General features: G+C 42.9%; 1 protein-coding gene across 6 annotated transcripts in view; it reads left to right on the forward strand.

Annotated features, from left to right (window-relative positions):
* Window positions 1-18,430: 18,430 nt before the first annotated feature.
* LOC117438021 (core-binding factor subunit beta-like) overlaps window positions 18,431-23,073 on the forward strand; it is a 73,550-nt gene continuing 68,907 nt past the window's right edge. For all 6 annotated transcript variants that reach the window (XM_034073376.1, XM_034073377.1, XM_034073375.1 and 3 more), the window contains exons 1-2: window positions 18,431-18,556; window positions 18,743-18,829. In XM_034073376.1, the coding sequence (XP_033929267.1) occupies window positions 18,479-18,556; window positions 18,743-18,829 (165 nt within the window). In that variant the 5' untranslated portion in view covers window positions 18,431-18,478. The remainder of the gene's footprint in view (window positions 18,557-18,742; window positions 18,830-23,073) is intronic.

The following is a 23,073-nucleotide window of genomic DNA, read 5'->3' on the forward strand; positions in this document are numbered from 1 at the left end:
GAACTAGGTTATAGAATCATAGAATCATAGAATAGTTAGGGTTGGAAAGGACCATAAGATCGTCTAGTCCCTTTCAACCCAAACCAGTCTGTCATTCTATGGTTTATTCGGGGTAAAACCCAGCCAGAACCCAGGGCACACTGTGCAGCACAGGCACAGCCAGCACTGTCTGCCTGCTCTGGGAATGCTTGGGTAGAAAATGCACCAGTGAGAAGCTCTGGGTCTTTCTGCTAAGACTGCAAAGGCAGGCAGCTGTGAGGAGCATGCATGAGGACAATGGAGCAAAGGGCAGAGCTGTTTTCTCCTGCAACAGCTAAACCCAGGTAGCTCCATATCCAGAACTGCTGGGTTCTTCTTCCTTTCTTTAACACAAAAAGAGAGATCACAATCCTAGTCCATTACATTTCGCCACCTGCCCTCCAAACCCAGTGTAATGGATGGAAACCTAGCTGAGAGTTGATTCCATCTCATGACTGAGAGGCATAACAAAGTATGTGTATTTGGTAGAGTATACGTGTTTATGTATATAACATATATGAATATATGTTAGAGTGATACAGAAGTAACCAATGTACAGGGGGTAATGCAGAGAAAAATGTACAAGGGAGTTAAAAGGATTCCTTTGCTTAGATGGGGGTGTTGTCTCTTGTGAAGTACCTGACATGCCCGGGGCATTGACTACTGATAAGGGGAAGTAGCAGATGCTTGTTCTACTAACAAGGGACAAAAGCAGATGATTGGTTCTACTGATAAGCTGGGGAGAGGCAGACTGGGCACCCACCAAATCTGAAGGCCATGACAAAAGCACAGGTGTTTGGTCCTAATGAGAAGTGGGGGAGAAGCAGACTGGGCACTGACCAAACCCTAAGGCCATGTCTGAAGGTTAAAAGGTGTAAAGTTTAAGAAGAGGAAGACTCATTTACTTCATCAGGAGACCCCTGCCCATGACCAGAAGGGGCACTGCGCAGGTGCAAAGGACCTTCTAGCTCATTATAATATGAAGCGGGGATAGATAATAAATATGTATAGGCGGATTGAGCAACCTCATGTCTATGTATACCTTAAGAGAATAAATGTAAAGGGAGAACAACCCTGAGGTGTGCATGCTTTGCAGGAGCTATCCCCATGCACCTCAGCGCTGAATAAAAGCATACCTACTTTACAACTTTAACGAGTTGTGGAGTCTATCCGCGCATCAAGAGTATATATGTTTAGCTGCTCCAGACAACAAGTCAGCTTCATTTGGAGCTTGGGTCAGATGCCTTTATACAAATGCCCATAGTATGAGGAATAAACAAGAGGAATTAGAGATGTGTGCAGAGCTACAGGGATATGATATCATTGGCATCACAGAAACATGGTGGGATGGCTCCTATGATTGGAGTATTGGAATGTAAGGTTACAGGCTCTTTAGAAAAGACAGGCAAGGCAGATGGGGGGGGAGTAGGTGTTTATATCAGTGATAGCCTGGAGAGTATGGAACTCTGTCTGGAGACAGGTGATCAGTCAGCAGAGAGATTGTAGGTCAGAGTCAAAGGGAGAACAGCTATGGAGGACATTACTGTGGGAATCTGTTACAAACTGCCTGATCAAGGGGACTCTGTGGACAAAGTGCTCCATAGACAGGAGAATCCTCACTTCCTCTTGCAAGTAATAGAGGAGCTGACAAGGAGAGGTGCCATGCTTGACGTCGTGCTCAGCAAAAGTTAAGGGCTGGTTGGAAATGTGATGCTGCAGGGCAGCCTTGGTTGCAGGGATCATGAGATGGTTGAATTTGAGATCCTCAGGACAGTGGGAAGAGCGTGCAGCAAGCTCACTGCCCTGGACTTGAAGAGAGCAGACTTTGGCCTCTTCAGGAACCTGTTTAGTGAGGTTCCATGGGAAAAAGCTCTAGAGGGCAAGGGGGCCCAAGATTGTTGATTGATATTCAAGGATCACCTGCTACAAGCTCAGGAGTGTTGAATCCCAACTAGAAGGAAATGTTGCAGGAGGGCCAGGAGACCTCCTTGGATGGATAAGGAGCTGCTGAGGAAACTTAGAGGGGAAAAAAAAGCTTATAAAAGGTGGAAGTGAGGACAGGTGGCCTGGGAAGAATACAAGGATGTTGTTTGGGAAGCTAGGGACCAGATCAGGAAAGCTAAGGCCCAGTTAGAACTGAGTCTGATCATGGGTGTGAAAGATAACAGGAAATGCTTCTATAGGTACGCAGCAAATAAAAGAAAGCTAGGGACAATGTGGGCCCTCTCCAAAAGCTATCGGGAGAACTGGATACCCTGGATTTGGAGAAGGCTGATATTTTCAATGACTTCTTTGCCTCAGTCTTCACTGGCAAATTCTCTAACCACACAGCCCAAGTCTTGGAAAGCAGATGCAGGGACTGTGAGAATGAAGACCTTAGGCACAGTGTAGGGGAGGATCAGCTTTGAGATCATCTAAGGAACTTGAATGTGCACAACTTCATGGGACCTGCTGAAATCCATCCACAGGTCCGGAAGGAGTTTCTAGATGAAGTTGCTAAGTCCATCATATTTGAAAAATTATGGCAGTCAGGTGAAGATCCCGATGACTGGAAAAAGGGAAATATAATCCCCATTTTCAAGAAGGGGAAAATGGAAGACTCAGGGAGTTACAGGCCAGTCAGTCTCACCTCTGTGCCTGGCAAAATCTTGGAGCAGATTCTCCTGGAAAGCATGCTAAGGCACATGAAAAACAACAAGGTGATTAGTGACAGCCAGCATGGCTTCATTAAGGGGAAATGCTACCTGACAAATGTGGTGGCCTTTTATGATGAGAGTATGGAACTGATGGACAGGGGTAGAGCAATTGATGTCATCTACCTGGAATTGTGCAAAGCATTTGACACTGTGTTGCACAATATACTTGTCTCTAAAATGGAGAGACATCAATTTGATGGTTGGACCACCGTGTGGATAAAGAATTGGGTGGATGACTGCATGCAAAGAGTTGTGGTCAGCCGCTCAATGTCCAGCTGGAGACCAGTAACAAGTGGTGCCGCGGAACGGACTCAGTCAGAGATCAATATGAGCAGACAAAAAGCCATTTATTGTAAAGCATTAACTCCTTATATACTATTGCTTACACACACCTACAGCAATTTGGCATATCATGATTGGATACTTGTTAGTGACTAACATATAATTGGTTAAGCACAGGTGTGAGAACTTGACCTCAAATGCTTGCCAACAGTCCACAGTTCTCATCACTCAGTGAATTACAGCTTCTTCTTATCTTGCTTGCTTAGGCTTCCTCTGGCCTCCCACGGCCTTGCTGTATCCCTCAGAGTTATTCAGAGCTCATGTACCAATTATCCATTTTCCTGTGAGAACACTGTCTCCACATCTACCCCTTTTTAGTTTTACTAAAAGTTTTTTACAATTTGGTATGTCTGCTCTATCACTGCTTGACTTGTGTAACATAACAACCCACTACTCTAGGCAGCATTATTTCAGTAAGACTGGTCTGATTTGAAGTCACTTGAACCTTTATAACATGTGGCATACCAGTGAATCCTACACACCATATAACAGGTTGGAATAATGGGGATTTAAGAGATGTGCTCAGTATACTTGTCCATTACCCATGGTCACACATAATAAAACAGTTATTGCAAAGATTTTACAAAGATTTCTACCATTGCTGTTTCTTTATGTGGTTGAGTTCTGTGGCTTTGTACGTTTCACTGGCAGCCAGTATGGTCCTGTTGATAGTTGTACACAGCTGGGCCTGCCCTTTTTCTCCTGGATGCCTCTCTGATAACAGCGGAGTCCATCCCTCACATCAAGGTCTGGCATGGCATGTGTCTCCACCGCTCTACGCCTGCTGGGTTGCAGCCAGCAGCGGAGCTAAAAGTTCTTCTTGGTGGCAAATACAGCGGCCAACCCAGTCTTACCCTTGACTGTGGTAGCAGGCATTTGGTCAACATCAGTCTTTGCACCCTGTTGTCGGTGCAGAGTTTCACCTGCTGCATCCAGTAACAAGTCTCTACTATGGCACAGCACACACAGATTTACATTAGCAGAGTAACTATTACAGAGTATATCAGCATGTTGAAGATGCTGATGGCAGTGGGTGACTAACCAAAGAAACTTCTTACCAGTGGAGTTCTACCGCCCTCTTAATTTGTTCCATTACCTGCTTTGTAACAGTACCATCATATTAAAATCTTTCTAGCTTTTGCCTTAGCATTTTCTAGCAGCTGCTGCAAATTTGCATGTTCTAACATCTCTTTTACAAGTGACAAATCCATACAATACAAGGTATAGTTTCATATTAGCAACTGGCTAGTAAATACAGGTGGTTTTATACACAAAATCACAACCTCTAATAATAGCTACTTTACAAGCATGCATATTCAAGCTGTTACATATCAGTTGCCCCCAAGTGATGTTTTGCAGTCATTCGCTTCTCTCTATCTGATTCTGCTTGGGGATTTCACGGTCAGCTCCTGTAGCTGATGCATCGAGTTCTTCCACTCATCTGTCCCGCTCATGGGAAGGCTTGACAAACTTTGCAGGCAGCCGCCATGGATCTGTAGGTAGGAGGACACAAATATACCCCTTTCTCCCAAGGTTATCAGTTCTTGAGAAATAGACAGGTTAAAGTGATTCCTCAAAGCAGAAGCATTATGATGCAAACGGAATGTGAAGGAGCTGCAGAAATAGACTGCACATTTTTAAGTCAAAGGGGTTTGCTCCATCATTATACTCCCCCCCCTTTTTTTTGTCGCACAAGCAGAATCAAAAGCAATACTTCCTATCCCCTATGGCTCAGACCACATTTTAACATTATAAGGGGGGTTTCCTTGAACCCTTTATATTTGATCAGCCTGTCAGTGTCCCAATAAAGACAAGACCCTTGTGTCCGACCAGTCTGTCTGCATACTGGACAGCCCACTGTATCGGAGGGTGTTTCAACTAACCTATTCAGGGACCCACGCTGACAGTGTCACTGAATCAAATCCCTTACATGCTGTTGATAGTACACTGGCTGGAAAACAAGCTTGAAGCAATACACAACAAAACTACAGTCACTAATAACAGCTAGAGTGAGTTATCATTACCCATTTTTTCTTTTCTTCTTTTTTTTTTTTTTAAAGTCGCTCAACCTGCTTTGCACAGCTAAAACCACCTGCCTATGGGCAGCAGCATTCTCAGCAGCAGCAACAAATACCTGCCACACTTTTGCATTAACCCTTTCTTGCCCAAAATGTTAAAGTGCTACCTGTTAAAAACTTTTACATGAACCTGACAACAAAAAATGTAGAGAACACTGTCTGCCCTCATCACACACACAGACACACACATATATGGGTTCCCACAAGCACACTCCACACAACTACAGTATTTGAAACACAAAATCCAGACAATCATTGCTCCCACTGCACGGTCCCACATGCAGAACGTGGCACAAGGACCTTGTGAAGACTATCAGGAAACCAGCTCCGAGAAGCATCATTGCAGTGCGAGGTGGCAGGCTCAACCTTAGCGGACGTCCCCGCAGAGGCTCTGCCTCCTTCACATCGCATGAGGCTTGAGCTTTTATACTGACCAAAATGCACACTCATTCCGACACAGGTGGCCAGCCTATGTTGGAAGAAGTTGCCAGCAATATCTATAAAGGTTTGCAAGGGTTGATAGAAACATGGACATACTTATATTTACCAACTTCTAGTACATGAGTATCACAGAGAGACTATATCAAAGGAGTTGTATATGGGGTCCCAACTCCATGGTCTGACACATTCTGCCCGATACCCCTGATAAGAGCATACAAGAGACCTTCCCATCTCGGGTGGGAAGCACACACCCCATGGGGAACTGTGCAATACATCTGCATCCCCCACCCGTCTCGCTTCTCCCTTTACAGCTACCCATTTACCATGAGGATCTGGGGGATATAAATCAGGCTTTTTTTCCAGATGAATAGGCTCCAGGTAAAAAGGACTATCCAGGTCAGCATCGGCATTATCAGGCATCAGAATCTCAGGAGCAGCAACAGCAAACTGATGAACGCACACAGGCTCTTTCTTGGGGTCAAGAGGACCTGAATCAAAAGGGTCATCTTCATCCTCGTCCTCAGTCTTCACTGCCGCGGCGGCAACCAGTGGAGGTTCGGGGGGGAGGGCGGGGTGGTTGCGCACTGGTCTCTATGATCTCATTTTTTGCCTTTAACGTCTCTAAAACAGTTCTCCAAATGACTAACAAACTTTTCACAGCTTCATTGCCTTGCATGGCTGCATTCCACAGTTTAACTCCTGCTTCATTCCACAAAGAGATCTCAAGTCCAGTAGACTCATCAATCTCTGGGCAACGTGTCTTCGACCATTTCAACATTAACTTTAAGTCTGTCTCTTTAAAGGTTGCTCCCTTCACCTTAAGAAGCACTGACAACATCCATAAATCAGAGGCTTCTTCCTTAGCAATTTTTTCCCATGTCTTGAGATTAAAAGCTTTGCCAACTTCCACAATTAACTCCTTCTCCTTACTACAGAGCAACAATCTTTTTAGCATAGCTTCATCAAAGTCTGTCCCTCTCACAGAGAGGATATGTTGGAAGAGCTTAAGCATTACTTCTTCTTCTTTACTTAACTGGTTTCCCATCCTTAAGCTCCCTTCCAACCGTCCGGCTACTCACCTTATTTGCACTGCGCAGTGTCTTCCGGGCTCACAAGGCTCCGATCCGAGGATTCCCTCCTCCGAGGCTTCTGACTCCCGATATTGGTCCAGGCAGATCGATTCCAGCCGATTTCTTCGCGGCCCAGTGATTCACACCCTCTTCCGTTTCAATGTGAACTTATAGAGGGTCCCTGTTCGGGCGCCATTTGCCGCAGAACAGACTCAGTCAGAGATCAATATGATCAGACAAAAAGCCATTTATTGCAAAGCATTAACTCCTTATATACTATTGCTTACACACACTACAGCAATTTGGCATATCATGACTGGATACTTGTCTTGAAGACCCTTAGTGACTAACATATAATTGGTTAAGCACAGGTGTGAGAACTTGACCTCAAATGCTTGCCAGCAGTCCACAGTTCTCATCACTCAGTGAATTACAGCTTCTTCTTATCTTGCTTGCTTAGGCTTCCTCTGGCCTCCCACGGCCTTGCTGTATCCCTCGGAGTTATTCAGAGCTCATGTACCAAATATCCATTCTCCTTGTTGGCAACCGTTCGAGGTCAAGTTCTCACACCTGTGCTTAACCACTACTGTGTCCTATCACTACAGTCCCTAATGAATAGTACCTCCCCAGCATCCCTATAGGCCCCCTTCAGATACTGGAAGGCTGCTATGAGGTCTCCACACAGCCTTCTCTTCTCCAGGTTGAACAGCCCCAACTTTCTCAGCCTGTCTTCATATGGGAGGTGCTCCAGTCCCCTGATCATCCTCGTGGCCCTCCTATAAACTTGTTCCAACAGTACGATGTCCTTTTTATGTTGAGGGCACCAGAACTGCACACAATACTCCAAGTGAGGTCTCACAAGAGCAGAGTAGAGGGGCAGGATCACCTCCTTTGACCTGCTGGTCACGCTTCTTTTGATGTAGCCTAGGATATGGTTGGCTTCTTGGGCTGCAAGTGCACACTGTCAGCTCATGTTCATTTTCTCATTAACCAACACCCCCAAGTCCTTCTCCGCAGGGCTCGTTTAAGGTCCTTGGTCTTATTTAAGGTTACAGTATCTTGGGCTACATCAAAAGAAGCATGAACAGCAGGTCAAAGTAGGCAATCCTCCCCTCTAATCTGGTCTTGTGAGACCTCACTTGGAGTATTGGGTACAGTTCTGATGTCCTCAACATAAGAAGGACATGGAGATGTTGGAACAAGTCCAGAGGAGGGCCACAAAGATGATCAGGGGGCTGGAGGACCTCCTGTATGAAGACAGGCTGAGAAAGTTGGGGCTGTTTGGCCTGGAGAAGAGAAGGCTGAGAAACACACTGAGAAACACACCTGAGAAATGGGCTTTGCTTTGCTTTCTTGAAGCTGAGGTGAGGCTGGTGGAGTTTGGTAGCTGTCCAAAGAAGCAGCCAGGGGTGTGTTTTTGTGTGGTTTTTTTTTCTTTTTTTTTTTTTTGTACCTTTGCAAGCTCCATAATGAAAGCACTGGTCGGGATCCCCTATGTCAGATTGCTCTGAACCTGCCTGTGATGGAATGTGCTGATAACAAGGAATATTTCCTTGTGCACTTGGTTTGACACACAAATTTAAATATTACTAACTTTGAGTACCAGCCTCAGCAAGAGACTTCACCTCTCAGTCTTCCATCTGTAAATGGTGGCAGATCTTCCTAGCCTTGAATGTCTAATTAGACAACAGGCTTCATAACTTTGTCTCTCAGTCTCTGCATTTACCTCAGTGGAGCCTTGAATTCTCTGAAAGAGCAATAAAAGAGTCAACAATCCACTTACAATATGACATGGCAGCCTGATGTATTAGGTATATGGAAACAATTTTTGATCATAGAATCATAGACTGGGTTGGGTTGGAAGGGACCTTAAAGCTCATCTAGTTCCAAGACCCCTGCCACGGGCAGGGACACCTTCCACCTCCACTTGGAGGTTGCTCCAAGCCCTGTCCAACCTGGTATTGAACACTGGGGGGATGTAGCATAAATGTGGTTAGTGTGTAGCAAGATGACAGAACTCAGCTCTGTTCTGAATCATAACTTTCACCATGAAAATTAAATGAATTCTTTAAGGACAAGTTTTTCAATAATCTGAAGCTCAGGAGTGTTGCATCCTGAGTAGAAGGAAATGAGGCAGGAGGGCCAGAAGACCTCCTTGGATGGATAATGAGCTGCTGAGGAAACTTAGAGGGGAAAAAAAACCTTATAAAAGGTGGAAATGAGGACAGGTGGCCTGGGAAGAATACAGGGATGTTGTCCAGTGATTCGGAGAAAACTCCAGGAACAAACTTGCCAACAAAGTTTTCAAGCTGACAAGCAGGTATTCTTTATTGTGGCAACGGGAGACAAGGGGGATAACTCCTCCTAACGTGTGTCTCTCTATTGCTACACAAGCCATCCTTATATAGTCCCTGGGCATACATACATATTCATGAGGCTACGTATGGATTACATCACTTTCCAGAAAGCTCCCCGCATGTGTACAGAATTGTGGTGGTGGTCTCTGAGGGTCGTTTACTTCTTCCAACAATCTTCATCACTTCTGGCAGCCTTTGAAGCACACGCAGTAGATGCTTGTACCAGTTTAATTGGTTCGTTAGCATCAGAGACATAATAACCCTCCTATCCTCCTACTTATCAGTTAGTTTACCCGTAGCCTATCCTGGACACCTGCTATTCCCAGATACTCCTTATCCCTGCGTCCTGTTCTTCTAGACTGTTTTTCTTAAGACCACATCAACTATAACGATTTATCTTGTGCCAGTATGTTCTCTATCTGTACTCTATTTTTCTATGTACTATGCACCTCAGTAATTTTCCACTGCTACTGTTACAAAGCCATTGAACTTAACATTGCTTAAAACTAATTCTAAAGGTTTATATATTCCATTTTTGTATTCCCCTTGTTTCAATCCCCCCTTTTTCTGTCCTTTTGCAAATTCTTTTGCAACATTTTATATCTTGCCATTACCATCAAAAATCCTTTGAAATAATTTCCCATTTTTACTTGGTGCTTAATTTCATTCCTTGTCCAATCTTCATAATTTATCATAGATAGTTTACAACACCAGAGGGAACATTGTATCATACCACAAGTAATCAATATTAAAATAATTAACATCAATATTCTTGCAATAAGTTGCCTCAACCAGGAGAGATTAGGTAACCATGAAGTTAACTTTTTCCATATTTCTTCGAAACCATAGGAGGTGTCATCCATGGCTGTCTCATGAAATATCTTCGTTTGTTTCCAAATTTCCTCCAGATATGTTTCAATTCTGCCACTTTGGTCTATATTGGAACAACAGCTTTCATTGATTATGGAACAAACTCCTCCTTGTGATGCCAATAACATGTCTGGAGCCATTCGGTTTTATACCACTTTAGATAGGCTGGTTATGTCTTGTTGTTCTGCCTGCATTATATCAATATTTTTACTTTCCATTTCCTCTATGGTTGCTGAGATATTTACAATTGCTTTCTCTAATTCACTTACTCCCAAAGATGGAATTAGCCCTCTCACAAAACTATGAAATGCAGTGTGCCGTTCAATAATAGGGTTAAACCTTCGCTTAATCCGTTTAACAAAACTTCTAATCCAGGTTCCGGAAGGATACCTGTTGATAATAGTAAAATTGGGTATTACAGCACCTAAGGTGCATGCCCCCTTCCACTTGGGGGGTAAAGTCTTATAAGCATTTTCTCCACATAACCAATACCATCCTTTCCCTTTAGGAACAGGCCACCACTGAACTACAATGCCATCTATATTAATAGTGTGATTGCAATTTCAGTGGTGACTTACATCTGTAACATTTAAGCAAGTATAGTCTCCTACCCTGGTTCTGGGTGTAATACATCTTTGTGCACAGGTGTAATATTTATTGCCTGGATTAGGATTAACTATTCCAAATTTTAACCTTTTCCTTTGGATGTAGATTGCTAGTATTCACCCACGAATTTGTCCATGACAGTGTTAGGAATTGGAACTCCAATTAATGGGAGTTCCAGGCTTTCTCCTGATTTAGGCAACTGTGCACACATCCAACAGTCACTACGATTAAAAACTTCAGTAACATTTTGCATTAATTTCAGATATAAAATCTGGTCTCAAGCTTGTGCACCAGTTACCATATGATTCCAAATTATGACCGACGCAATTTCATACGTAAGGGTCCTGAAGGTTCGATCTGCCATGCCTTCTCTGGTTCCGGTGCTTTCTTTATTCTTGAATAATGTATCCAAGCAGGTTGTTCCTTTATCTTCACTGCTGTAAAGGTGGTCTGTAATATCTGGTAAAGTCCACTCCAGTTCTCCTGTAGAGGATCTCCTGAAAAATTCTTAACATAAACCCAGTCTCCAGATCTGAAAGGGTGAATTGGATAATCCAAACCTCTTGCTCTTGTCCCTACTATGCTCTTATTTATCTCCTCCGATTCTTTTCCCAGATCAATCAAAAACTGTCGAAGATAGCCTTCCCCCACTTCCTGAAGAGTTTCTCCTTTAAACTGGGACTGTTGTGGTCTTCCATATAAAATTTCAAATGGCCTAACTTCTTCTTTTGACCAAGATTTACTTCGAATTCTTAATAGAGCCAGTGGTAAACCTTGGTACCAATATACTAATTTGTTGTTTGATCAGACGGTTTATCTTTTCTACATGCCCACTGGCCTGAGGCCTGTGTGGAACATGTACTTGCCAATCAATTTCCAATTTTTGCTAATTTCTTGTAACAATATTGCACTAAACTGCAAACCTCGGTTGGAAGAAATTGCAGCTGGTACTCCAAAGCAAGGTATTATCTCATTAAATAATGTTTTAATCAGTTGTCTTGCATTATTTATCCTACAAGGGAATGCTTCTGGCCAGCAAGAAAAAGTATCTGTTAACCCCAGCAAATATCAATAACCCCCTTTTCTTGATAATTCAGAAAAATCTATTTGCCAGTGCTGTCCCAGGTAACTTCCTCTCACATAAATAGTTGCTACCTCAATGAGTTTTATTATGTTCTCCCTGAACTAACTTCCAGAGTTGGTTATAGGGGATTACAATTCGCCCATCAGGTATCTGAACCCAATCCTCATTGTTTTCCTGTCCTTTTAGATCCTCAATCAATTTTCTATCTTCTTTTGAATACCTAGGTTTAGATTTTTCAATTGTTAGTTTGCCATCAGGGATTAAGGACATGAATTGTGATTGTTCAACTGCTCGTTTGGCTTCAAAATTGGCCAAATTATTTCCAATTTCCTGATCAGAGTCACCTTTTTGATGTCCTTTACAGTACATAATAGCTACTTCTTCAGGTAGCTGAACAGCCTCCAGCAATTGTAGAATTTCTGTAGCATGTTTGTTTAAAACTCCTCGATCTTTCCAGATAGCACCATGTGCATAATCAGTCCAAATATTTATCCTTTTATTTTTAGCCAATTCCAGGGCTCTTGTTAATGCTATTATTTCTGCCTTCTGGGCAGAGGTGTTCGAGGGTAAAGTTTTAGCCCCTGTTACCTGTGAAGTGGTGGTAATGGCATATCCTGCCTTTCGTTTACCGTTTTTTATGAAGCTACTACCATCAGTAAACCAAGAATCAGCATCTTCCAGAGGTTTTTCTTTCAAGTCTGGTTGGCTAGAATATACAGCCTCTATGGTGGCCAAGCAGTTGTGTGTTAGTGGTTCTGTCGATTGTTCCTGCAAAAAGGATGCTGGATTGACAACGTTAGTGACCACAATTTCTATATCATCTTGTTCCACAAGGGTGGCCTGGTATTTAAAAAAACATGAAGGAGATAACCAGTGGGGTCCTTTCTGTTCCAGGACTGCTGATACAACATGGGACATTAGCACAGTAATTTTTGTCCCAAGGTGAATTTGCGAGCTTCTTCAATATTCATGACAACTGCTGCCACAGCCCTTAGGCATCTGGGCCATCCTTTGCTCGCTTCATCCAGCTGTTTTGAAGAACACGTCACTGCCCTTCTGTAGGGTCCTAGTTTTTGAGCAAGGACCCCCAAAGCTATTCCCTGTTCTTCATAGGAATATAGCCAAAAGGATTTAGTCACATCCGGAAGTCACAGAGCTGCAGCTCTCATTAGCTCTGTTTTTAAATTTCTAAAAGCACCCTCTGCTGAATTAGTCCATTCTAAAGAGTGAGGGTTTCCCTTCAACAGTTCATATAGTGGTCTTACCAGAACACCGTAATCATGGATCCAAAGTCTGCACCATCAAGTCATTCCCAGTAATGTCCGGAGCTCCTTGCTGGTTGATGGTTGTGGAGTCTGACAGATGGCTTCTTTTCTAGCAGCTCCAAGTTCTCTCTGTCCTCCTGTTATTTCATATCCTAGGTAGGAAACTAGGGTTTGGATTAGTTGGGCCTCTTGTCTGGATACCCAATAACCATTCAGTCCCAGAAAAGTTAATAATTCCACTGTCCACTGGATACATTCTTCCTTTGTTTCTGTAGCAATTAATAGGTCATCCACATATTGTAACAGAGTCCCCATCTGAGCAGGTGGCTTCCATGATCCTAGTTCTCTTGCTGATTTCCAGAAATTGCTGGACTGTTTTAAACCCTTTAGGTAATACCGTCCAATTTAATTGGGTTTCCCTTCCTGTGTCAGTATATTCCCATTCAAAAGCAAATAAATTTTGTCTTTCTTTGGCCAATGGTAAGCAGAAGAAAGTGTCCTTTAAATCCAGGTTGGCAAAGCATTTCTGATTATTATTCAATTTAGTCAATAAAACATACAAATTACCTACTACTGGACAAACATCCTCTGCAATTTTGTTGACTGCTCTGAGATCTTGAACCAGTCTGCAACTTTTATCATCCTATTTTTTTACTGTCCAGAATATTATATTCCAATTCACATTCAATTAATAATATATATTTTAAAATTTATCAATGACTTTTTTTTTAATTCCCTTTGATCTTCTAATTTTCAGGGATATTGTTTTATTCTAATTTGGCAGGCCCCCCTTTTTATTTCCACTTTAACAGGCAAAGCATTTTTCACCTTACCTGGAACTTCAGATGCCCATACTCCCAGATATACCTGATTAAGGATTTCTTCTATTTCAGGGAGGTCCTCCTGTTTGCTTTTCTGTTGAATTAAAGATAAACTCAGAACTGCAATTAACTGCTTGGTTTTAACTCTAAATTCCATTCTGCCGTCTTTAAATGTTGCTTCTCACCCTAAGAAAGATTTTAGAGAATTTGGCATGCATTAAAAAAACCCTATTTATTTTCCCAATTTGTACTTTAAGGGTTTCAGAAAGAATGCCTCAGGTTGTTTGTGGGTGTTTTTTTTTTTTTCTTTTTCTTGGTGGCCAGTAGCTTCCACATCTGTAACAAATTCCTTTCTCTCAGATTTAACACCGAATAAGTTGCTCCTCTATCCACTAAAATTCCACTTTATTTCCTCTAGTTCCTACTTTTAATTTAAAAAGTGGATCTGCTAGGGTAGATTCCCCAGGTCCCTGTCAGTCTAGTTCCAATTCAGTCGCTGGAGACACACCATGGCACTACCCCCCACAAGGGCAGTCTCACTTCCAGCGTCCGAACTCTCCCCCCCCCAGTTTCAAAGCAACTACCTCAGCCGTGGCTATAGCACGACCCAGCTTTTTCTTTTCTACCTGTTCCCGATTCCTATACGCTCTCCATGCTTCCTCCTGTCCCCATTTATTCAACAGCCCCTCAGTCCTGTCCGTGAACATGTCTGTTCCCACTTGTTTGCCTGCCCCAGCACCCAGCATCCCACGCTCAAACACAGGAGCTGCTCGAGCTCCCCTCCTTTCCCCCTTGGTTTTCCATTTTTTTTTCCTCACAGTTGGTCACCCTGCTCTGCAGGGGCTTCAGATGCCTGCCTCTGCAACAGCACCTCTGGTTTAACCCTTTCTGAACTCGGAATGTGCATCTGCCGCTTGGTGCCAGTGACAGCAATCTCTTGCTCCTTATGAATATCAGAGAGGACAGATGCAGAGGGTGCTCCTCTCGGAGGCACCTGTGAGAATTTTACAGCCTATCTTCCTGATTACTGTTTTTTAACTTTAAACATCTTTCCCCAATATCACAGGCTGAACAACATCTCTCCATCTTAACTTTCAGGTGTTCTCTGTCCTTTTCCAAAGCCAAAATTAAAGGACCTGGAAGAGCTATATTAATTTTGCAGTGCGTCTGTCACTCCATGTGGTCTCTTAAAGTGAAGAACATATCGGCATACATTACTTCATGCCATTTTCCTTGCAGCCTGAAAACAACATTAATTGCAACAATGTATTATAGTTCAGGTTCCATTTTTAGGCCATTTTTCCTGATCTTCCAAAGTATACAAAGGCCACCATCGGTTACAATATTTTTCAAAACAGCTGGACAACATTTTCTTATTTCCCGAGCCCCCAGGAGACCCTGTGAGTTCTTTCCAGTGTGCCAAAATGCATTCTAAAGGACTCTTTTGCATGACCTCTTCACTCTGCTGATTTTTCATTATCAATCTCTCACTCACACACACTAGGGATCCCACAGACACAGTCCACACAGTTACAACACTTGAAACAGACAGAGACTAAAATTCTATCAAAAAAATCACAATTAATTACACAGTTATAACATCCTGTCACCAATAGCAAAATCACAAGACCAAAATCCTTAATGCAACAAGCCACAAGATCCAAAACCATTTCCACGAGACACCCCCTGCGTCTTGCAGGACCCAAACCACAAGAAGCCCCCTGCTTCTTGAGGGTGTATACCAAATGGATGCTAGCAGCCGGGTATACGCCTTTACCTACGAGATTTCTTATCTCGATTTATGGAAGGCTTCCAAACCTTGCGTACGCTTACCAAACCAACCCAGTGACCAATGTAGTCTTTATGCAAGATGCCCCCTGCACCTTACAGACTATAGAAGAGAAAAGAAAAGAATACCTTTGATGAAGATGGTCCTTGTCTGCTCCCGCAGTGATCTGAATGAGTCGAGGGGTCCCTCCAGGAAAAATTCCCGAGGGCCCTAAGGAGCCCTGTCCTCAGTGGGTCCTGCAGCCGAGCAGAGAGGGTCCCACCTGGAGTGCCAAATTGATTCGGAGAAAACTCCAGGAACAAACTTGCCAACAAAGTTTCCAAGCTGACAAGCAGGTATTCTTTATTGTGGCACCGGGAGACAAGGGGGATAACTCCTCCTAACGTGTGTCTCTCTATTGCTACACAAGCCATCCTTATATAGTCCCTGAGCATACATACATATTCATGAGGCTACGTGTGGATTACATCACTTTCCAGAAAGCTCCCCGCATGCGTACAGAACTGTGGTGGTGGTCTCTGAGGGTCGTTTACTTCTTCCAACAATCTTCATCACTTCTGGCAGCCTTTGAAGCACACGCAGTAGATGCTTGTACCAGTTTAATTGGTTCGTTAGCATCAGAGACATAATAACCCTCCTATCCTCCTACTTATCAGTTAGTTTACCCGTAGCCTATCCTGGACACCTGCTATTCCCAGATACTCCTTATCCCTGCGTCCTGTTCTTCTAGACTGTTTTTCTTAAGACCACATCAACTATAACAATTTATCTTGTGCCAGTATGTTCTCTATCTGTACTCTATTTTTTTTATGTATTATGCACCTCAGTAATTTTCCACTGCTACTGTTACAAAGCCATTGAACTTAACATTGCTTAAAACTAATTCTAAAGGTTTATATATTCCATTTTTGTGTTCCCCTTGTTTCACCAGGAAGCTAGGGAATAGCTTAGGAAAGCTAAATCCCAGTTAGAATTGAGTCTGACCACGGGTGTGAAAGATAACAGGAAGGCCGCCTATAGGTATGCAGCAAATAAAAGACAGACTAGGGACAATGTGGATCCTCTCTTGAAGCTATCGGGAGAACTGACTACCCTGAATTGGGAGAAGGCTGATGTTCTTAATGACTTTTTTGCCTCTGTCTTCACTGGCAAAGGCTCTGACCGCACCACCGAAGTCTTGGAAGGTGGATGCAGGGACTGTGAGAATGAAGACCTTAGGCCCACTGTACGAGAGGATCTGGTTCGAGACCATCTTAAGAACCTGAAGTGTGAACAAGTCCATGGGACCTGATGAAATACATCCGTGGGTCCTGAAAGAGCTGGCAAACGAAGTTGCTAAGACACTGTCTATCATATTTGAAAAATCATGGCAGTCAGGTGAAGTTCCTGATGACTGGAAAAAGGGAAATATAGCCTCCATTTTTAAGAAGGGGAAAACGGAAGACCAAGAAAACTACAGACCAGTCACTCTCACCTCTGTGCCTTGCAAAATATCGGAGCAGATTCTCCTGGAAGGCATGCTAAGGCATATGAAAAACAACAAGGTGCTTTGTGACAGCCAGTATGGCTTCCCTAAGGGGAAATCCTGCCTGACCAATCTGGTGGCCTTCTATGATGGGGCTACGGAACTGATGGACAGGGGTAGAGCAGTTGACATCATCTACCTGGATGCAATGCATTCAACACTGCCCCACATGACATCCTTGTCTCTAAATTGGAGAAACATAAATTTGATAAGTGTACCACTCGGTGGATAAAGAACTGGCTGGATGGTCGCACTCAAAGAGTTGTGGTAAATGGCTCAATGTCCAGCAGGAGACCAGTAACAAGTGGTGTCCCTCAGGGACCAGTGTTGGGACCAGTCTTGTTCAGTGACACAGACAGTGGGATTGAGTGCACCCTCAGCAAGTTTGCCGATGCCACTGAGCTGTGCGGTTTCGTTGATACGCTGTAGGGAAGAAATGCCATCAGGAATGACCTTGACACACTTGTGAGGTGTGCTGATGCCAACTTCATGAAGTTCAACCATGCCAAGTGCAAGGTCCTACACCTGGGTTGGGGCAATAACAGGCACAGCTACAGGTTGGGCAGAGAAGAAATTTAGAGCAGCCCTGCAGAGAAGGACTTAGGGGTGTTGGTCGATGAGAAAATGAACATGAGCTGGCAGTGTGCGCTCGCAACCCAGAAAGCCAACCATATTCTGGGCTGCATGAAAAGGAGCGTGACCAGCGTGTCAAAGGAGGTGATCCTGTCCCTCTGCTCTCGTGATACCTCACTTGGAGTATTGTGTACAGTTCTGGTGCCCTCAACATAAGGACATGGAACTTTTGGAACAAGTCCAGAGGAGGGCCACGAGGAGGGCCTGGAGAAGGCTGTGTGGAGACCTCATAGCAGCCTTGCAGTATCTGAAGGGGGCCTATAGGGATGCTGGTGAGGGACTCTTCATTAGGGACTGTAGTGATAGGACAAGGGGTAATGAGTTGAAACTTAAACAGCAGAGGTTTAGATTGGATATAAGGAAGAAATTCTTTACTGTAAGGGTGGTGAGGCACTGGAATGGGTTGCCCAGGGAGGTTGTGAATGCTCCATCCCTGGCAGTGTTCAAGGCTAGGTTGGACAGAGCCTTGGGTGACATGGTTTAATGGGAGGTGTCTCTGCATATGGCAAGGGGGTTGGAACTACATGATCTTAAGGTCCTTTCCAATCGTAAGTATTCTATGATTCTACAGAAGAGAGACGGAGAGTAATGACCCCCCACTCTTCTCAGCCCCGCAGTGTAAGTCACCACACCCACACGCCCGAGAAGGAGCACTGATTCACCCCACGTCTCGCCTCGGAGGGCGGTATCAGGTGGCGCATGCGCGGTGGTGGTGCTCTGAGTTGTGTGTGGTATGGCTGTTGGGACGGAGTTTACTAGTGGGGGAGGAAGTGGGGGGGTGGTGGCAGGAGGAGGGAAGAGGAGGAGGTTGATGGGCGGGTTAACAAAGGGCAAAGCTAGTGGTGGGGTACGGGAACAGGGAGTTGGCTGCAGTCTCATCATTATGCCGCGGGTTGTCCCTGACCAGCTGAGCAAATTTGAGAATGAGGAGTTTTTCAGGAAGCTGAGCCGAGAGTGTGAGGTGAGGCGGCGGCGAGCATACATACTCCTCTTGTTTTCTTCCTTTCTCTTCTCGAAAGTTTTTGCGGAAGGGCCGAGGAAGCATTTCGTCTCAGTGTATAGCCGAGCCCGATGGGGTGGAGAGCACTCCGCTTCGCCCTGATCGCCGCGATTGGCCCTTCCTGATTGCACGTTCTGTCTTTCGTAGGTTAAATACACTGGCTTTAGAGACCGGCCGCACGAGGAAAGGCAGGCACGTTTCCAGAACGCCTGTCGTGATGGTCGCTCTGAGATCGTAAGTGGCGCTGATCTTATTTCAGGTCTCTGCGCTGGGTAGCCGCGAGCAGGAAGCGGCTGTCCCTGAGTGCGGCAGCTTCTCTGGGGCGCTTCCCCCTGTGGGTGGGATTTTAAGTTAAAAGTTTCAGGAAATCTTGGAGGGGGAACCTTTCGAAGTGCCAGAGCCTGAAATGCGGGGTGTGGCGGGAGGGAGCCGTGGTCTGTACCTGCGCTGAGAAGTTTTGCTGGAGGAAAAGAAAAATTCTGCCGCCTTTCAAAGGGCGAGGGAGAGGAGGCTTTCCTTAAAAGGCAAAATTTCTTCCTCTCTTCAGAATAGCGCTTTCCTCGCTGAAACGTGTCGCTCTGCTTTCTCCAGCAGTGAAAATATGGTTGGGGGACTGAAGGGAAGTGATGGGTGGGTGAGGAACATCTCGAGGCCACACGCGAATATGAACTGGCTGTGCTGCCTGCCCTGTGCACGTGTTAGTCATAAGCTGCTTTTTTCAATATTCGATTCCGTTTTCCAACCTTCTCCCCCTCCCCTCCATCTCAAACTAGCTTTCAGAAACGTATACAATTGTTCAGGAGATGCTAGCTAAAAGGTCTTGACTGAGCTGTGTGATGTGGTTGCGAATTAAATCATAGAATCATAGAATCATTTGGGTTGGAAGGGACCTTAAGTAAATCAAATACTTTTAAAATTAGGTTTTGAAACTCACCACTTCAGCCCTGGTTTTATCATTCCTTAGGATTAGTTGCAGGCTAATTGCTGCTTCTTAATTCAGAAGTGAGATGAAGTATGGCCTAGAGTAGTCGAACTGACTAGTTATTTCCTGGGTTGATTTCTGTTTTATGTTCTTAACTCTTTGCTGTTAATAAAATTAAGTAATCTCTCATTTATAGAATATAATGAAAGGTAAAAGAGGTAAAGATTCTCGTTCCATAGAAAATAATCCCTACTTTCACCAAGTTTGATTTATGATTATTTTTCTTTAATTCACATGGTATAGGTACTGCTGGTTAATGTATGTTGGCGCTATTCTTATGCACGCACATCCCAGCAAATATAACTGAATACCAGTTACTGCAACTGATCTTGTTTATTTGCATTTGTGAGTAAAAGGATGTCCATTCAAGTACATGCTTACCCTTTACTGAGTAACTTTATTTTTAGCTGGATCTTATCCAGTGGTCTTAAAGCTTGTGATATTATTTAGTGAAAAGGTCCTTGTAGCTTATAGTCAGTCTCTTTAAGTTTAATTAATTAAACATTCACCAGGGAAACAATGGGTAGGCAAGGAAAACCTAATTTGCTAACACTTGAAGTTCCTTAGCAGGTAAAAGTGTATAGTATACCCGAGTCTACTAAAAAATAAAACAAATGGACATGTAGGCTATAACCTAGCTTTCTAATGCAGCCTACACAGTTATATAAAAGGAAAATCACTGTAGTTTCACCTCTACTTGCTGGTGTCTTTTTTTAGCCAGAGCTTCATCTCTTGGAAGCAACCAGTGATGTTTGTCTTGCATATTTTTACTTAATTATGAAACAGTGTTTAATCTACTTGATCTGAAACATCTGGTTTTGGTTTGTGAACAGGGCACAAGTAGTTGGGTTTATTTAGAAATGTGTGTGTAATGACTGATGTTAAAAAGAGCTAGCTAGTTTACTTTTATTCAATCTTGAATAAATCCTTGATGTCTGGAAAATTTCTTTTTTATTTTCAAGAGGAGCCTTTGCAAATGGCCTTACATATTTTCAAGCAGCAAAATAATGCAGATAATAGCTTAGGGATTTAATGTAGAACTGGCAGTAGGTTGCTGGTTACTTCTGTCAAATAACTTTTGATGGAATAAATAAAATAATTACCAGTGTTACTGAAAAGCTTAACAAAAATTTTTGGGCTTACTGGTATTGCTTTGGTAACCTGAAAATAACTTTACATGTCCAGTTTATTTTGGGGAGACTTCTAACTACCTTCTTGTGTGGAAGGTATTAGTATACACTTACATGCAACTTAAAATGTATGCAAGTGGGTCAGATCACCCTTGTACTACCTGATGAGCTTTTTGTAAAATGTGAGGCATATGTAGGATAGTATTTCAGATTGAGCTTTATTTAAAAAGCTCTGTAAAAAAAACCCAAAACCAACCAAACAAAAACTTCATCCCCTTCCCCCCAAAAAAAATCAAAACAAAATGATTTTTCTGACTTTCAAGTTTAAGCCCAAATTTGTGGTGTGATTTTTCTTAAATATTTTTTGAATTTGCTTGTTATTAGAGGAAAATTTTTGGGTTCAGTCTAGTCCTGTATGGTTACTAGCAAGACTTCTCAGGTTTGATTTTGTGATAAACACCTAAATGTATTAGCTTTCACAAATCATAGGTGTTGCTATATGGATATAATTGTATGAGTTCCCAGTAACAGAAACAAAGTTCACTAAAGACACAAGATTAGACAGCAAGTTGAAAATGGCCAGAACTTGAGCAAAATGGAGTCACATAGCAAAAGAATTTGTAAAGGTAAAAGAAAAGGGGAGATGGGGATGGGGTGACTTGATATGAGGAAAGCTAGTACCTGGAAAATATAGGGTTAAAGTGAAGTACTTTTAGCTTAACTTAGGTTGAAGATAAAGAACAATGTTTGTGTTGTAAGTCTGTGGTGAGATAACAGGATTTAGTGGCCCCACTAAACAGTGAATTATTTCACACCATCCTTCTACTTATCAGGTAGAGACAGTGCCTCCTGAACATCTGCTAGCTTTGGATACTCCTTGTCTGCCCATACTGTTTTGCTTGCAATAAATTTTGCATGAAGGTCACACTGTTCTAAAACTTTGCCAGCTATCAGAAAAATTACAGATATAGCTGATTTCAGCTAGTTTAGTGATTACTGGGGCATCCGACTGTGCCAGAGGTGAAAAGTACAGTGAGGAAGACAGCATACTTCATCCTCAAGACTCCTGCCCACGATCACCGTCGAGCAGTGAGCAGATGCCAAGAGGAGGAGACTTATCATAAGTTCTTGGAGCTAGTTATAATATTCCCCACATATATGTGGGAATTATGAATATGTATATGACTAATGCAATAATGAAAGTATATAAGCCTGTAACAAATGCTAATCAGTGAGCCTCTAGCTGCGGTCATGTGCCCAGCACTGTTGCTTTTGCTTTATTGACTTTGTCCCTCAATAAAACTCTGTTATCTTGATTAGAGGACTGAGCTCATATTTCACAGTTTTAAGAAGCACATGGGTATTTTAATTGGATGTTTTTATCTGCTCAAAGAGAGGGATTTCAAAAATCCAGAGAATAAATGTCTACATAGCTTTTTAGATAGCCTGTGATTTAAACATTGCCTGGATAACTTGATGAGGCTGTGGTAATTTGTGCTGCTTTTTTTCTGATATTTTTCCCATGTTTTTTTTCATAGCACAAGTTTGTGGGTGGAAGCAGGGAGGCATGGGCACTTAAGTCTTTTTTTGTTTCCCAGAAGGCAAGTATAGTACCCTTGGAGCCTGAGGAAACCAGAGTGGTCCAGAGGGATAAGGATAGTCTGAAAGGGGACTCTTATTGCAGAGTATTAGTCTCCCTTGGTGGAGGGGCAAAAAGTCAATACAAAGAACTTCTATTTTCAAAATGGCAGGTATTAATCTTGTGATAGTATTGCAGTATGTGACTAGAACTAGAACTATGTAGAGCTATTGTGTCATAAGTAGCAGTACAGTTACACCAAAAAGTTACTGAATTTTGGGTTGCTTGAAAAGAATCTGCTTGTCAGGAGATTCTAACTATAAGAGCAGTATTTGTATAGCTTTTAAGGAAAACTGTATTCAGGATTAATGACTACTTAAAGTGATTATGGTAATCAGTGCAGTTATTTAATTGCAACAAATTATGTTTAACCCTGGGATTTTGAGTAGAGTTATTCTGGGAGAATGCTTGAGTATTCACATGCTTACAGGATACTTGAGTGTGAGAGTGAAGGGCATAAATATTGTTAACCTGACTTCTTGCAGAAATATTTTTTTTTAAATTGAAATAATGTCTAGAAATTTACATATGCTGTATGGCTTGGAGTTAGGATTGCAAATAAATACAGAGTTTATAAAGAGAACTGAATCTTTTATTTGATACTATAGAAAATTATTTACTTGAAAGCAGCTTATGCTTCTGATATGGTTAAGTCATGATCCTTTAATAAATCCTTTAATGATTTTTATGAAGGGCTGCAGCTGAGAATTCCTACAGTTGCCTATTC

This window comes from Melopsittacus undulatus, chromosome W (assembly GCF_012275295.1).
Source record: "Melopsittacus undulatus isolate bMelUnd1 chromosome W, bMelUnd1.mat.Z, whole genome shotgun sequence".
Taxonomy (NCBI): domain Eukaryota; kingdom Metazoa; phylum Chordata; class Aves; order Psittaciformes; family Psittaculidae; genus Melopsittacus; species Melopsittacus undulatus.